The sequence below is a fragment of the Panthera onca genome, chromosome E3 (genome assembly GCF_046562875.1).
Source record: "Panthera onca isolate mPanOnc1 chromosome E3, mPanOnc1 haplotype 2, whole genome shotgun sequence".
Lineage (NCBI taxonomy): Eukaryota > Metazoa > Chordata > Mammalia > Carnivora > Felidae > Panthera > Panthera onca.
The window spans coordinates 7,126,219-7,143,265 of NC_138354.1; the positions used below are offsets into that span (position 1 = coordinate 7,126,219).

At 48.8% G+C, this 17,047-nt stretch overlaps 3 protein-coding genes across 8 annotated transcripts in view; 2 read left to right on the top strand and 1 right to left on the bottom strand.

Annotated features, from left to right (window-relative positions):
- Window positions 1-17,047, bottom strand: part of GJC3 (gap junction protein gamma 3) — an 80,019-nt gene that overhangs the window by 36,491 nt on the left and 26,481 nt on the right. For 2 of the 6 annotated variants that reach the window (XM_078439873.2, XM_078439872.2), the window contains exon 1: window positions 299-398. The exons of 2 other annotated variants lie outside the window; for them this stretch is intronic. The gene's annotated coding sequence lies outside the window, so the exon portion shown is untranslated. Of the gene's footprint in view, window positions 1-298; window positions 410-17,047 lie in introns of those variants that run through there. 2 more of the 6 variants (XM_078439870.2, XM_078439874.2) reach the window with 2 other exon arrangements.
- AZGP1 (alpha-2-glycoprotein 1, zinc-binding) lies at window positions 339-6,450 on the top strand. The gene is made up of 4 exons (XM_060649465.3): window positions 339-447; window positions 2,208-2,468; window positions 4,975-5,250; window positions 5,867-6,450. Exons 1-4 carry the CDS (start codon window positions 372-374, stop codon window positions 6,130-6,132), a joined length of 879 nt encoding a protein of 292 aa, XP_060505448.2. The 5' UTR covers window positions 339-371; the 3' UTR covers window positions 6,133-6,450.
- Window positions 2,354-17,047, top strand: part of ZKSCAN1 (zinc finger with KRAB and SCAN domains 1) — a 63,724-nt gene continuing 49,030 nt past the window's right edge. The window contains exons 1-2 of the mRNA XM_060649436.3: window positions 2,354-2,468; window positions 13,657-13,749. The gene's annotated coding sequence lies outside the window, so the exon portion shown is untranslated. The remainder of the gene's footprint in view (window positions 2,469-13,656; window positions 13,750-17,047) is intronic.

Below are 17,047 nucleotides of genomic sequence, written 5' to 3' on the forward strand. Positions count from 1 at the left end.
ACCCACAGTGAGCCTAGGGTGGGTCATGATAGACTGCAGAGGCATTTGCCACCTGATACCCCCGGCCATTGGCATTCTTTCACCTGGGGGATACACAGACTTTCAGCCTGCAGATCGGCCGTCTCAGCTCTTGATTTGCACACTGTCTCTGAGCTCACTGAGTGCAGCCTCTGCCCAGGGTGGCTTGTGCATCCTTCTCTCTCACTGTCAGGGGAGGAGCCTGTCCTGCACTCTCATTGGCCTGCAAAGTCGCCTTCCCTGGGCCGGGCTCAAAGCCCAACCATTCCCATAACTACACCTGGCTTTATCTCCAAGTAGTCTGCTCTGAGCTCCAGGACCCAAGGCAGTCCAGAACCTTCCAGTCAGGCACAATGGGCACAATGGTGTCTGTCCTGCTGTCCCTGCTGCTCCTTCTGGGTCCTGCAGTCCCTCAGGAGACCCAAGCTGGTGAGTGAGGAAGTAAGGGTGGCTCTGGAGAAGAACGGAGGGGAAGTAATAAATGGAACAGGTGGGCTGGAGAAGGGCCCCTCCTACAGCTGTGATCCACAAGTAGACTGTGTGAATGGGAGGCCAAGGCTGTCAGCTAACTCAGCTCAGAAACTTCTAGAAGCACTGAGGGAGCCTCTGGACCCATGCTAAATGAGGCTGTAAAGATCTGAAACCCCTTAGTTTACAAATGAACAAAACTAAGACCAGAGAGGTGAAGTGACCTGGCCAGAGTCATACAGCCAGGACGGGGCAGGAGCCACACAGGTAGAACTTCTTGTTCTTTTCTTTCTTCCAAGGGCTGGAGGAATCTGTCTGACTCTCAGGGAAGAGAGAGCAACCCCAAGGGGCAGATATGAAGGCAGGTTAACTGGAGGGTTCTAGAAAGAAATCTGTCCCCTCCCCCCACAGTGCCACTGTTAACCCTGAAGGCAAGTTACTGGGAGAGAGGCCAGCTGGAACCTTGAAAGAACCAAAGTCAACTCTAGAACAGGAAAATGAGGCTGTTTCTCAGCCAAAAATCTCAGGGGGAAGAAATATAAGCCAAAGTGTGCATGTTTTAAGTTTGCTACATTTACAAACTATGAGAACATAGGTTTTATTTGAGAATGTTAATCACACCCTAGTCCAAAATTTGTATTAGCCAGGGTTGTCCAGAGAAACAGAACTAATAGGATGCATATCCAGACAGAGATTGACTTTAAGGAATTGGCTTGCACAATTGAAATCCACAGGCTAGTTCAGCAGGTAGAGACCCAGAGAAGAGTCGGTGTTGCCATCCTGAGACCAAAGGAAGTCTGGAGGCAGAATTACTTCTTCTTTGGGGGACCAGGCTTTTTTCTTGTGGCCTTCAACTGATTGGGTGAGGCCCACCCACATTATGAAGGGTAATATGCTTTAGTTGAGGTCTACTGAATTAATAATGTTGGTAGTCATGTGGCAGATTCCTAGTTCAAGTACTGAAATTATTCTTGCTAATTAGTCTCTAAATGTGATTAACATTTAACACCCCTGTGAGTTGTATCATGAATTAATTATGGCAATGTCCTCCTCGCCAAGTCCCTGCCTTATACCAAAACATAAGGCACAGCCCTGGGAATTCTGAGCTCTAGATCCATTCTAGGTCATTTCCTGAGTTTTCTGGTAAATTCTTCCTACACATTCGAACTATATGTATTAGACTAGGTTAGACTAGGTTGTGTTCCAGTAACAAAGTTGTTAGTGGCTTAACCCAACACATTGTTTATTTCTTACTCATGTAAAGTGAATACAGATAAGGCAACTTTCCTGTCTTCCGTGGGGTGACTCGGGAATCCAGGGACTCCTGTTTTATCCTGAGGCCTCCACAGTCATCACCTAAATAAGAGACAGAGACAACAAACCAGCTAATAGGGCCTGAGACCAGAAGAAAGACATCACTACAATTCACATCCCCTTTTGGCAGAACTCAGTCTCATGATCCCAATATACCTACAAGGGGGCTGAGAAGTATTGTGTTGTCTCGTGCCAAGACAAGACAGTGTAGTGAAGCTACAGAATGGTCTCTGAAATGCCATCCCTAGAATTGGGAGGGCCCTTTCACTCGAGCGAGCCTCCAGTGAGGTGAGGCTGTGGGCTGCAGAGGCCAAGGCCCAGTGACCACATCCCCCTTCCTGGCCCTCTGCTGCCCCACGTTGGGCCTGCATGGACCCCACACTTCAAAGTCTCTTCCTCTTTTTCAGGGTCTTACCGTCTCAGCTTCCTCTACACCGGGGTGTCCAGGCCCACTGACAGCCTCCCCAGCTTCCAGGCCACTGCCCACCTCAATGACCAGGTCTTCTTTCACTATGACAGTAAAAGCAGGAAGGCCATACCCCTGGACCCATGGAGCCAGATGGAAGGAATAGAGGACTGGGAGAAGGAGAGTGAACTTCAACAGGCCAGGGAGAGCATCTTCATGGAGACTCTGCAGGACATCATGGACTATTACAAGGACAGAGAAGGTCAGTGGACCAAGGAGGGTGGGGTGGAGGGTCTTAGCCCTGCAGGTGTGAGTGGAAAGGGATCAGCAGGATGGAACTAATCCCCACCCCTAACAAGGAACAGAAAGCAGAGTAGAAATATGTAGACATTCTGCATCTCCCCACCCCCACCCCACAACGCAGCTGCTCTCCGCCTGCCCCGTCATGTCCCCATCCTCACTCCCAGACCTCAGCTCTCACAGGAAGTGATGTCAGAGTCAGCTCTCACCCAGGCACATGTGACCTCTCAGCTCCACACCCCAATCCGTCTGGGGCTGCTGGCTGGCACTTCAGAAGGCATCAGACTCCCCAGCCCAGGGATGTCGAGCAGAGAGTGAGCTCACCCTGGGGTCGGTCAGACGTGGGTTCACATCGCAGCCCAGCCAGTCACTAGCCATTTCACAGTGAACGCATCTTAATGCCTGGTCTGAATCGGCAAAACTGGAATCTCCAAGAGATTCCATCAAACTTACCTATGTGAATTCCACAAAGGCTAGAACTTCATCTGTCTTGATCACCCCTCTAGTCCCATCCCCTAGGATAGCCAGTAACACCTGCTCAAATGAAATGTGTTGCATGATTGAGAGAAAGTGCCTGGCACCAACCATGGCCCATACCGGGAGCTAGTGGGGAGTGAATTCAAAGCCACATGCTGTTAGAGGTACAGGGGATCCTAAAGGCCCTCCTCTCCATGAGGGCTCATCTGGACATGTGGTAGGAGGCATTTGAAGAGCCAGGACAGTGCAGGGCACCAGGACTGGCTCCCATGTGTCCAGTCCACTATGCAGTCCTGCACACTGCCCACTCCCCAAGTCAGCCAGTCACAGGCTGGCAAACTGTTGATACTAAGTCATTGGAGGGCGGGCATCGAAAGATGGGTTTCTGAGTACAAAAATGCCTAAGAAGCTACACGGAACCTGAAAGTTTCCTAAAGGAGGCCAGAGTTTTGCAGAAATCTGAAGGATAAGGAATGGGAAGCCCGGGTAAGGAAAACAGCGCAGTGAGTGTGTCAGAAGTAGGACAGGGTGATTGATGCACAGTGCCCAGAGACACCAGCAGACATTTCACCAGCTGGAATAAAAATGTTGACACGAGTAATTATGAGGAAAGAGGGTAAAGAGATGAACACAGGGTGGCAGAAAAAGGATGGGGGCGAACACTTATGGAGCACTTGCTAGGCACCAGGCACGGGTGTTAACACTTGTCATGCTTGTGCTCACCCTCTAAAGTAGGACTGTCACCATCGCTGTCTCCAAGATGAGAAAACAGAGGCCCAGAGAGGTTAAAGGCCCAAGTTGGTGCACAAGCCAGGTGGGGGTGGGGAGAGAGCTGCCACTTGAGGCCAGGGAGCTTGAGATGAGAACCTGTGCCCTCGGCGCTAATCAGTATTGGGTAAACACCTCCCTTTATCACCAAAATGAAGACATGTGTCCCCTTCCCTAAGGAGGCTGATTTCCAAGGCTTGTGGCTCGCTGGGAAGAGAGGGGGCCTCCGAGATTTGTAATGTAGACATCAAACTCTGGAGAAGAGGGAGTGGTGACGTCAGCTCCACTTAGAAATGAGAGGGGGAAATGGGGGAAATAATCTGCATAAAACTCTAAATATGAAATTCTATTTCACTCAGAGACAGCACTTCAGTGTGGTTGTGTCAGGTTTCTAAGAGCTTCCCATGGGGCACCTGGGTGGCTCAGTGGGTTAAGCGTCCAACTTCAACTCAGGTCATGATCTCGCGGTTCATGAGTCAGAGCCCTGTGTCAGGCTCTGTGCTGACAGCTGGGAGCCTGGAGCCTGCTTTGGATTCTGTGTCTCCCTCTCTCTCTCTCTGCCCCCTCCCCACTCCAACTCTGTCTCTCTCTCTGTCTCTCTCAAAAATAAGTAAAACATAGGAGCGCCTGGGTGGCTCAGTCAGTTAAGTGTCTGACTTCAGCTTAGATCACGATCTCGTGGTTCATGAGTTTGAGCCTCACATCTGGCTTTGCACTGACAGCTCAGTGCCTGGAACCTGCTTGAGATTTTGTGTCTCCCTCTCTCTCTGCCCCTCCCCCACTCTCTGTCTCTGTCTCTGTCTCTCTCTCTCTCAAAAATAAACATTTTAAAAAATTACATAAATAAATAAAACATTAAAAAATGTTTAGTAAAAGAATTTACAAAATATAAAAAGAGCTCCCAGTGCATTCACAGTTCACTAAATGAGATGATGCACAGGGACTAGACATCCTGTGCCTAGTCTCTAGCTCCCTGATACTCCCCAGCTGGGAAGAATGTTTCTCTGCTCAGACGGGCCTAAAACCCAAAGCAAAGCAACTTTCCCTGTCTCTGTCTGCTGTATGTCTGGCTCATAACCCATTTGTCAAGATAAAGGGACCGTGTGCTTAGGTTTCCAAAACCACTCTTCCTGCTGTTTTTGCAAACTGTGTAGGAATAGCAGTTATTAAGACGGAGATGATGCCAGGCTGACTGACTTCCTGGGGGCCCGGGGAGGGTACAGGGTCTCACACCTTTCAGGGAAGGTTTGGCTGTGAGCTCCTGAATAACAAAAGCAGTAGAGCATTCTGGAAGTATGCCTACGATGGACAGAACTTCATCGAGTTCAACAGAGAAATCCCAGGCTGGGTCCCCCAGGACCCAGCAGCTCTGAACACCAAGCGGAAGTGGGAGGCAGAAGAGGTCTACGTGCAGCGGGCCAAGGCCTATCTGGAAGAGGAGTGCCCGGCGATGCTGCGGAGGTACCTGCAATATGGCAAGGCCTTCCTGGACCGACAAGGTACCCCCCACTTCCTGTGCCCTGCTCCTCCCGAGCTGAGCTGAGAAGGACCAAGGTGATCTCAGGCTGGGAACCCAGGGAATATCTCAGGCACATCCCATGGTGGTGTCTCTATGCTGATGCCTCCTGGCTTGACACTGGATGGAGGCAGGCATGTAAAATGCCTGCCTGCGACAGGACTGGTCGGCACAAGCTAACACGTTGGTTTGGGAGGCGATGAGAATGAGGGTCCTACAGGATACAGCAGGGAAGGGTCTGATGGACAGAGCCGCAGGCAGAACTGAGGCCTAGAGCTGAGCCTGGGAGAGGAGAGAGCCCCAAAGCCCACTCAGAAGTTTGGGAAAAAATAAAAACTGTATGGAGGCATTCACAATTTCTTGCCATCAGATGTCAGTACATGGTGGAGGGACAGGGGAGCAAGAGGGTGGCCACAGTCATTCCATGATCCAACATGGGAACCCTCAGCCTTCCCTGATCTTCGTAAAGCTTCCCTGGGGAGGCAGACACAAAACTTGGAGTTCTGCTCATCACCAACACCCAGAGAGTGGAGGGAAGGGACACGAGCAGGGAGTCATCTAGGGCACACCCTCCATGTCCACACTCTGTCCCCCCGCAGATCCCCCATCTATGTCCATCACCAGGACCCCAGGAGAAGATACGATCAAGTGCTGGGCCAGTGACTTCTACCCACAAGATATTGATCTGCACTGGATTCAGGGGGGCAATACAGTAGAGGCTGAGGTGAGGGGAGACCTTCTCCCCAGTGGAAACGGCACTTACCTGTCCTGGGTGTCGTTGACAGTTTCCCCTTGGAGAACTAGGAACACAGTCTTCTGTCGCATAGTGCACAGCAGCCTGGACCAGCCCCTCACTGGGCTGTAGGACAAGAGGCAGGGAACCAGGGCTGACGGCTGCAAGGGGACTCAGGTGCAGCAGTCACCCTTCCTGCAGAACGCCAGAAGATGAGCTCTAGAAACCACCGTCAGCATCACCAGTGGGGCCCAGGGAACAGTGTGAGAAGTCAGGGGACAGAAGATTTGAATGCCGGCCACTGAGCTGACTCACTGCTAAATTCTCTTGCAAAACCCCATTATCTAATCTATAGAATCAAATCAACAGTAATCACCTTGCCTAGCACACAGTGTAGGAAGAGATTTTTCAACTGCAATGGAGTAAAAATAATGAGTACATGTTACCATTCGTCCTGTGCTCCTAAGCCTCTGATTCATCTGAAATTCTCGGCATCGACTCAAAGCAGCGTTTCTGGGCATCATGACCTGGGATGTCAACTGTAGCGTGGCGTGGGCCACCTGGTCCGTTGGGCCTTGTTCAGGAGCCCACTGTGGATGTCCCATCTGTTGTGAGGCTGGAGAACCTCTTTAATACAAACCCAAGCCTCCTCTGTGCCTCAGTTGCCCCAGACCTCCCTCCTCCCTGTGAAACACTGCCCTCCATTCCAGTGCTCCACCATTCCCACACCATTTTGCCTTGCAGCCACACACCATAGCTCATTCGAGAGGCTTCCTCTCTCCAGGACACACTCCCAGGAAAGCAGGAATCTGATGTTCACTTGTATGCGTGTGTGTGTGTGTGTGTGTGTGTGTGTGTGTGTGTGTGTGTTTAACCAGGTTACCCACCACCATCCACAGGTTTAAACCCAAAAAGACAGAGCAGAGCTCACACTTGACCTTTTCATTAAGCTAATCTCTATGACGAGACTTTCCTTTCCTTCCCAGCCTCAGCCTCTACACTGGATTTCTCCAAGTGAAATGAGCTGAGCTGAGCTCATTAAGCATTCAGAATTCTAAGCTGACTCTTTTATTTTTCTTGAAACTCTAAATTTTAAGATTATACTTTTTATTTTTGATACTTTGACCAAGTTTGGAAATCAAAGCTGAGAAATAGCTTCTTCAGTCTATGTGAAATCCATATTCCTCTCCTCCAAGACAAAAACACAAACAAATAAACAGTATAGGGCTACAGGTGGGGATATCCCAATAGTCAAGAGGGAAAAATATAGCCATTGATATTTCAAACCACATGACACTGAACAAATAAAGAAAACCACGTGATGGGAGAATTTCAGATCAATAAGGAAACCCAAAGTCCACAGAACAGGCCAGGGCTAACGCAGACTGAAATGTGAGACCCCACCCCACCTAGGACAGGGGACATGGCTTGGGAGTGGGTCAGGAAAAGGAACCTCAGAAGACCCCAGTCCTGGCCAGCTGTGGGGGAAGGGGAGAGGGACACAGAGCCACTCAGACACCCAGAGAAACTTCCTGGATGGATTCAGATTTCAGAGGAGGTGTGAAGGCCAAGACAGCTGGCCAAGAAGAGGTAAAAAAATCGTTCCTGACCAGTCGGGCATGAGATGGCTGAGTGGAGGGCCACAGGGACCTGACAAGGGATGTGACTGAGAGTGGGGCTAGGCCATGGGCATGCCCAGGCCCACCAGGGAGGATAAAGGGCCCAGAGGACCAAATGTGTGTCCTTCCCTGAGCACCTCCCACCTGCCCAACAGAGAACCAGCAACAGATCCTCCTGCAGGCAGAACTAAGTTCAAGGGCACTTTAAAGTTGCCCCCCCCCCCCCAGGAGGGCCTCACTGCCACAAACTATCTCCTTGGCAGTTCCTCAGTCCCTTAGTACTACCTCATCTCTCTGGAAGATTCCTCTGGGGACAGTTCACCAGCTAGACTGCAGGGATGGGCAGGAGATGCCAAAGGGCTACAAGACTTAACCCTAGTCTCTGTTAAGGTCCTCTTCAGTTTGGCTGAACGCTGCCTTTTCAGCCTAGCGTGCTACTAAATCTTGCTATGCCAGCCAAGTAGACCTGATTGTCAGATATGTTTAGTGTTTTCTCCTGTTTCTTTTATTTATTGGTGCATTCACTCAAGAATTCTATACTGAGTATCGATTTTCTGCTTGGTACTCTAAGCATTGGAGACCAAGCAGGACAAGTAGGTACCACCCTTTCCTGCCTGGAGCTTGCCCCAATTCTGTTTATTGAAACAATACCCTCCATCAAGGTTCAACCCAAAGCTTACCTCCTCCCGTGACCACTACCATGATCACTAATTCCAACACATACTCCTTCTATGCTATCAGATAGAAAAATCAGGGAAGATTTCCAGAAAGACACTGAGGGAAGCTAATTTCCACACTATCTAAGCATCCCACACCACCCCATCACCTCATCTCTTTTTTGTCCCTTTCCAAGTGAAAGGAAAGGAATCAAAGATGGGTTAACCGGGGGGAAGAGCATTTGGGGCAGAGGGCACAGCAAAGACCAAGTCCCCAGGGCAGGAACAATCATGGTGCTTGAAAGGCAGAATAAAGACCAGTGGACTCCAGCATCATGAACAAGAGGAGAGTCATAAGAGAAGATGTTGAAAAGACAGATAGCAGCCAGATTGTATAAGAGCTTTGTCAGCCTTGGGAAGGAGTTTCTACTGCAAACGGCACTGCCTGGTAGGTTTTAACAAAGATGGTGATATGATTTGATTTAGGTTTTTAAAATATCCCTTTGGGGTGCCTGGGTGGCTCAGTGGGTTGAACCTCAGACACTTGATTTCAACTCAGGTCATGATCTCGCAATTCATGGGTTGGAGCCCGACGTCTGGCTCCATGCTGACGGTGCAGAGCCTGCTTGGAATTCTCTCTTTCCCTCCCCCCCCCCCAAAATAAATAAATAAACTTTAAAAATACAATATCCCTTTGGCTGTTATGTGAAGAACAGACCATGGCAACGCAAGAGTGGAAACAGGGAGACTAGATACAAGGCCGGGGGAAGGACTTGGATCACAGTCGTAGTAGCTGTCAAGATAGGCAGCCAGAGTCAGGATATATTCTGGGAATCAAGCCTATGGGGACTTGCGGATGGACCCGATGAGCACTGAATTTGCTGAGAGGTTGGCTATGAGCTGTGGGGTAGAGTCTGATCTGAGTCACTTCTGGCAGCACGCTCCTCCCTAGGCTGTCATGTCCCACACAGGCCTCCTGCTTCAGCCCCCTTGATTGCTCACTCCACCTGATCCTTGCTGCTGGAGCATCTGGAAGCTTCCTGCTTCTCATCCAAGGAAGAATTTTCAAGATGATCCACCTCCAATAGTATTGCCTGCACTCCCAGCGTAGCTGCTCCCAAGACCAGCCTCCAAACCGATCCGTGCTGTTCCTTTCTGCGTCTTTCCTCGCTACAGCTCAGACCTCATTCGTCTCTCCCTCTAGCCCCCTTACACGGCCCCACCCTGCCTGCGTACCCTGGGTGAAGAGCCTCCTCCCAGACCTTCCTCTCAAGCGCTCCAGACGCAGCTTCAGCGTTGCTCGCGCGCCCCCTCGTGGTCCAAAGGCAAAGGTGCAGGCTGGCCGCGCGCACCTGGGCCGGGTCTCCTCCTGCCTAAGTACCAGGAAATGCGTTAGCTCCCTCGGAACCTAGGAAGCCAAGGTGGCTGGATGTAGATCCCCGACAGCAGGAGAGCTCCAGGAAGTGGAAATGCTTTCTACCTGAGAGGTGAATAATTGCTATCGACCATTCCTAAACGAAGAGCTGGCAGAGAGAAGAAGGAACCCCGGGTGGCCAAACTGAAAAGACCCGACTGAATGCTTCTCCTAAGCCCCGCTGGATCTGCTTCTCCCCCATGGCTGCCCCAGAATTTCTTCATTGCTGACCCGATACTCCTAGCTCTCACCTGCTCTGGCTCAAGGGCTTGCATTTGGCTTTGAACTGCAACTCCCAGTGCCTACTTTAGGCAAAAACTCAGAATAAACTAGTGACAGAAGGAGGCTTCCTGCACAAATGTGTCATTTAGGAATGCCCCTCAGCTGCAAGGAATATCGTATTTGACTGCAGATGGCTCAAACGAGGGATTTTTCTCAGGGCACAACAGCCCCCCTTCTCTATGGGTTTGGGATCGCCCCCTACTGGTCACAATAATAACTGCAGCAGGTGTTAGGTGTTAGGAGACAGAAGCCTATTTCAGCTCAAAGTCAGGACTCACGGCCTTGAGATAATGGGCTAAATTCTTCCTCCCACAATTCATGCCTTTTATCGCCGAGGAAAACCTTCCTAGGAAGACAGACCCACCCACCCCCAGCCGACCTCCCTTTACATCTCACCGACCAAAGTCAGTTTCATGCCACAGGCTGAGCCCCTGAGATTAAGAGTTTTCTGTCAATTCTTCTCAAAATCAGAGGGCATTTTTTAGCACAGAATAAGGAGGAAGATTATTTGGAGGTAAGCGCCAACAGTTTCTGTTACCCTGGAAAAATATATACAATGTTAAAAAAAAAAAAAAAAAAAAAACCAAAAAAAAAAACAGCTCCCATACTTCTACGAAACATTAGCACATTCCCATTCATGTCAGGAATATCACGAATGCCTATTTCCACAATTATTCAATATTTTTCTAGAATTTCTAAGTTAATTCCTTAAGACAAGAGGAAGTGAGAAGTTCAAATATTGACAGTCATGAAATGAATGACACTTATTAGCAGAGGCTACGTCTTCCTACCTAGAAAACTCAAGAAAATCAATGGCCACTTCACTAAAATAGAGTTCAAAAATGTGGGTGACAAGCAAATACATGAGATCAATAGATTTCCTACACACCAACAACAAATAGTGGGAAATAAAAAAAGAAACCCAGCCACATTAGCTTTAAACAGAATAAAAACAAAATAGCCAGGAATGAATACATGTTTTCCTGGGGGTTGAGCAGGATGTCCCAATTTATATAGCTTATTGTTTGCAGCAGAGTTTCCCACCTTTGACCTTGAATCTGGTACTTGCCACTCCTCTTTAGGAACTCTCCCAGCCCTTCTGTCTCCAGCTTTCAGGCATATCCCACATCCCATCCACACTTCCTCTCTACCCAGGCTGTGTAAGGGGTCTGGAGAACCAAGCACGGGCCAGGCTGCAGTGGCCTGAGAACAATTTGTCTTTAGATATGGGAATAAGTTACTAATATAATACTAAATACCCCTCCAAAAATATATATAGACAAAACAGAGTACACTGAGTTAGTATGGCTTACTGGTTAAGCAAGCAGATTCTGGAATACAATTGAATGGTTTTGACTGGAATTTATAACTGCCATTCATAACTGTATGATCTCTCTACCTGATTCCTTGTCTGTGAAATAGCACCAGTGTGGAAAATATCCCACTTGAAGAGGGTCAAGTGGGCTAACACAGGTAACGCTCTTTAGTAGCAGGTACATAGGAAGCATTCAAACATTATTAGCTATATTAAGTATTACTATCATGGTTGTTATTGAAAGAAAGGCATTCTTAAGCCAAGTGCTGTTCAAAACTCTATTAATTTATTCACTCCTCAAGACAACAGAAGTGTTCCATGCACTTTTCAGGTCAGGCCCTTACAGGGAAGGGGTGAGCCGTCCTCCCCCCTTTGGTCTTCCTCTTCCTGCTCCTTGGGAATGGATGTGGTACCTGGAGTTCAATCCTGGACTGTGACATTGAGAACCACACCCTGGGGATAGGAGAGCAGAAAGCTGGAAGGGATCAGGGTACCAGGTGCCAGTGGAACCACCAATCCAGCCCTGAACTTTACAAACGTGACAAAAATAATCCTCTGTCTTGCTTAAGCTGCTCTCATTTGGAATCTCATTCACTATAGTCAAACCTCATCCTGATACCGCCTACCACCGGGAGGTCTCTGCCATTTGGGACATTCTGGGTGTAGTATGAAATAAATGTGCAGGGGCGCCTGGGTGGCTCCATCGGTTAAGCGGCCGACTTCGGCTCAGGTCGTGATCTCGTGGTCCGTGAGTTCGAGCCCCGTGTCGGGCTCTGTGCTGACGGCTCAGAGCCTGGAGCCTGTTTCGGATTCTGTGTGTCCCTCTCTCTGACCCTCCCTCGTTCATGCTCTGTCTCCCTCTGTCTCAAAAATAAATAAACGTTAAAAAAATTAAAAAAAAAAAAAAAGAAAGAAATGTGCAGACTTCTGAAATGACCTTTCCCTAACTGTGACAGGGCCAGTTAGAAGGAGATAAGAAGCACAAAGCAAGGGGATCCAGGCTGCCTCAGTCAGTGGAGCACACAGCTTTTGATCTCAGGGTTGTGAGTTCTAGCCTCGCATTGAGTGTGGAGTGTACTAAAAACAAAATAAAAAAATAAACAAGAAAGAAAGATTAAAAAAAGAAAGAACCCCAAAGCAAAATGTTTTCCAGGTAGTTCTGTTTCTTAGGGACCACCCAGGCAGATAATTTATTCAAACTAAAGCTGCCTGGCTGGAAAATTAAATATTGATTGTTGTACATTAATAGTTGAAAGTAGGGGCACCTGGGTGGCTCAGTTAGTTGCGTCTGATTTAGATTCAGGTCATGATCTCACAGCTCATGAGTTCAAGCCTGGCATCGGCATGGGCCTCTCTGCTGACAGCTGAGAGCCTGGAACCTGCTTCCGATTCTGTGTCTCCCTCTTTCTCTGCCCCTCTCCTGCTCACGCTCTGTCTCTCTCCCTCAAAACTAAACATTAAAAAATTTTTTCGTAAAATAGTTGAAAGGAAATGTGGAACCATGAGGGTGACCCCAAAATAATTTCAATATACACACTGTTCTCATTTAACTACACCCCTTTGACCTTGCCTTTCTCCTCCATCTGTCCACGAACCATTCCTACTGTGCTCACAGGTGCCTCCTAGGCTCACAGCACTTACTGAGCGAGCAGTCAGCTTCCCTGGACCCTTGAGCACCCAGTGTTTACATGAGGATCTTAAAACAGTGTGTGAGTCAGTGTCAGATTTCCTTCAGCTAAGGGACAGAACTGCCGCCTTCAGGATTCAGAAAAACATTTCCTCCCTAGCTTGTAGGCTCAGCTGCAGTTGCACCTTATTGTCACGAGAGGGCACTATGTACCATGCTAACGGATTTGGAGAGGTTCTCCCAGCAGCTTTAGGAAGTTGTAGGGGCTGGGGTCGCCTGAGTGGCTTAGTCAGTTAAGCCTCCCCACTCTTGGCTTATGCTCAGGTCATGATCTCACAGTTCGTGAGTTCGAAAGCCAGCTTGGAATTCTTTCTCTGCCCCTTCCCCGCAAGTGTGGGTGCACTCTCTCTCTCAAAATAAAAAACTGTAGGGCTGCCAGGAACCCTGGGTGGCATTTCCTTTCAACTGTGTTTGCTGATCCCTCTTAAAATTATTGTGTCATCTCACACCGCTTTCACACCTGTCCCCCAGCATTTCCACCTGAATGTCCTGAAGACCCCTCAGAATCAAGAGTTCGGATTCCAGCTTGATTCCCCCCCCCCCCCCCCACCGACCCCATCCCCAAAGAAAACCAAAACAACCTCTCTTCCCTCTACCTCCTCTCCTTCCTTCAGATTTTTCTTTATCCTCCCAACCATCCAAAGCTAAATTATGCTCTCACTCTGGTCCTTTTCTCCACCCAGATTGCTCCTGTCTAAATGTGTCTGCATCCAGTAGTGCACAGTCCTCCCAGGTCACCTGTCTTTCCAGTCATCCCTGATGCTCTGACAACACAGGTGAGATTATGCCATTTCCTTCTTTAAAGGTCAAGAAAAGTGAAATCAACCCAAATGTTCATCCAAGCGTGAATAGATAAACAAAGTGTGGTCTATCCACACAATGCAATATTATTCAACCTTAAAAAGTAGGAAATTCTTTTTCTTTCTTTTTTTTTTTTTTTTTTTGTAGGCTCTATGCCCAATGTGGGGCTTGAACTCACAACCTTGAAATCAAGAGTCACATGCTTTACTGACTAAGCCACCCAGGCACCCCAGAAAGGAAATTCTGACACATGCTACAACACAGATGAAGCTTGAGGTTATTATGCTAAGGGACAGGAGGGCTTGGATTCATCCAGAACTGACTGTTGGACCCAGATACTTGTATCAGTAGGCCTGGCTTTTGAGACAAAATCCCAACACGTGGCAAATGGTATGACAGAGGGATCTACTTCTAACATATGAAGTAAACCTTTAAATCAGCTATTTCTTCAGTCTCTAATTTCCTTTTTTTTTTTTTTTCTAAGTTTATTTTGAGAGAGAGAGAGAGGAGTGGGGGAGGGGCAGAGAGCAAGGGAGAGAGAATCCCAAGCAGGCCCCAAGCTGTCAGCACAGAGCCTGACACGGGGCTCAAACCCACAAACCATGAGATCTCTTGAAATCAAGAGTCAGATGCTTAACTTACTGAGCCACCCAGGCACCCCTCCAGAGCAGCCTTTCTAACATTTCTTTTGGCTTGAGTTAAACTGGAAGCATTTCCACCTTTGCTAGGATTTCTGACCAACATAAATTCTCAGATGTATAAGAAATCCTAATAAATGCCTTGGAGTTTGGCCACACTTACTACTTTCCAGAGGGTCCTGATTTGAGTGCCTCTTGTGAGACTAAACAAGATTTGGGCATTGCCTAAAATTTTTCCCAAATTAATTCCTGTCTTAGGGTTTTCCTCTAATGTGATTTTTTTTTCTAATGTGATTATTTTTTATAGGCTCCACACCCAACATAGGGCTTGAACTCATGACTCTGAGATCAAGAGTCCCAGGCTCTACCAACTGAGACTGACAGGCATCCCTTTTGTGTGATTTTTTTAAATAGGATAGATTCCCCTCTTTCGTTGAGGTATAATTAACATATAATACAATGTAAGTTTAAGGTGTAGGGTGTGACCATTTGATACAATTAAATATTGTAAAAGATTACCATAGTAGGATCAGTGTCAAACTTTCCCTTCCTTTTTAAGGTTGAATCATATTCCATAGTATGTATGTACTGTGTTTTGTTCATCCATTCATCGACGGACACTTGGCTTGCTTCTACTTTGGGGCTATCCTGAACAATGTTGCTATGAACAAACCCATACAATATCTCTTCAGGTCCCTGCTTTAAATTCTCTGGGGTCTATACCCAGGAGTGAAATTGCTTGGATAACATGGTAATTTTCCTTTAAATTTTTTGAGGAGCTGCCATACTGTTTTCCACAGTGGCTGCACAGATTTTACATCCCCACCAGCCATGCTGGTGGACAAAGGTTCCAATTTCTCCACATCCTTTCCACCACTTGTTGTTTGTTTTGGTTTTTTTTGTTAGTAGCCATTTTAACGGGTATGAGATGGTCTTCTCTGAACTCTTGCACACTCCACTTGATCGGTTTTTGACACTGTTTGAGGTTTCCTGCCATTTTGAACTCGTAGGTTTTAATTTTCAGTGTTCATTTCAGATGAGAGGGAGCCCCGGGCAATGGCAAGTGCACAGGCCACGGTGGCACAAGTCCTGGGTTCTGCCTTTAATCTGTCACCGGGAGACCCTGAGCAGGAGAGAACCTTCTCTAGGCCTCATTTCCTCCCCATCCTCCTCCCCCCCCCTTCCCCTCCCCCTCCCCCTCCTCCTGGGGCAGCCACCGTGATAAAGAATACACTGTGCTCCGACCCCTCAGCTGAAACTCAGGCCTGGATACATTTTAAGGGGACATTCGCTCTCACGACTTGCTGGATTCGGTCTCCAGGTTTTTGTTGTCGTTGTTTTGTTTTGTTTTTCTTTTAACTCATTTTGCCGCCCCCGGAGTTGGGAACACGCCCTGGGAGTCCGGGTCTAGGGCATGGCGCTACCGGTACGCGTCCCGCTGGCCTAGAGAACCACCGAGAACTGGGGCCTCCTGAGTCCTAGAGAGGTCGCCTCCACAGGCCAGCTCGGGCGCACTTCCGGCCTTTGTGTGGCTGCGGGAGACGGGAGACTGCGGCCCGGGGCGGGCCGGAGCGTCAGTGCGCTCTTTACGTGACTCGGTGTTCCCCACCCCCACCCCAGGGCAGAGGCAGGGGTCACCCAGACCGCAGCGCGGCCTGTGGGGTCCGGAGAAGGCCCGGCAGTGCCCTGCGGGCACCGCGTCTCCACCTGTGCGCGCATTCGGGTCTCGCCTTCCCTTTGTGCCCCGGGCAGGCGAGGAACTTAACAAAGACTTGCGCGGGTTGGGGGGGGAGGGGGCGGTGTCCACGGTTACCCACGCACACACACCCGTTCCGCCTGGCTGCAGGATTCAGGCCGACCGCGCTGCCTCCCAAATCCGTGTTGCTCCACAGGGAAAGTCCTTTTGAAAATGAAGTGGTGGTTGAACTGCGAAATGCGCCCTGGATCCGTCAGCTTTGCGTTTTCTTCTTCAGCGCACACAGTAACCCGAGCGCTGGGCTAGCAGCAGGGGGAGGGAGGATTCTGGCCAGATTCTCGCCTGCCCCACACGGGGACACTCGAGCAAGGGAGCTGACGGATGTGCTCCTGACACAACGTGAGATACCCGAAGCACAGGTGAAGACCTCACCCCCCACCCCCCACCCCTCCCCGCCGGGCCCCGCCACTTGGCAGGGATCCGAACAGGGAAGACTTTGCAAGGGGGCTGCTACTGCAAGGAGGGGTAGGAGCTGGGTCTGGGGAAATGCCTACCAGCCTGGAACGTTCCAGATAGAGCTGGAGCAAAAGCACAAAGGTGAAAAGGTGGGGAGAGCTGCCGGGAGCGTGGTAAATATTTCAACACCATCCTGATAAATGTTTATTCTGTGCCGGGGTTGTGGAGATTAAAGAATCGTGTGTGACCACAGATCCCTGCCCTGGAGATTGTTTAACCACTTCTGCAAGAAATAGCCAAGCCCCTTTAAAAAAAAAAAAAAAAAAAAAAAAAGGAAAAAAAAGTACAAAAAACCCTGGGTTTGTTTTCTAGAGATAATATAGCAAAATGATATCTGAATGCCACTTACCAGCTGTGTGACCTTGGGCAATTTTCTTAACCTTTCTGACCCTCAGATTCTTTGTTTCTAAAGGAGGGATAATA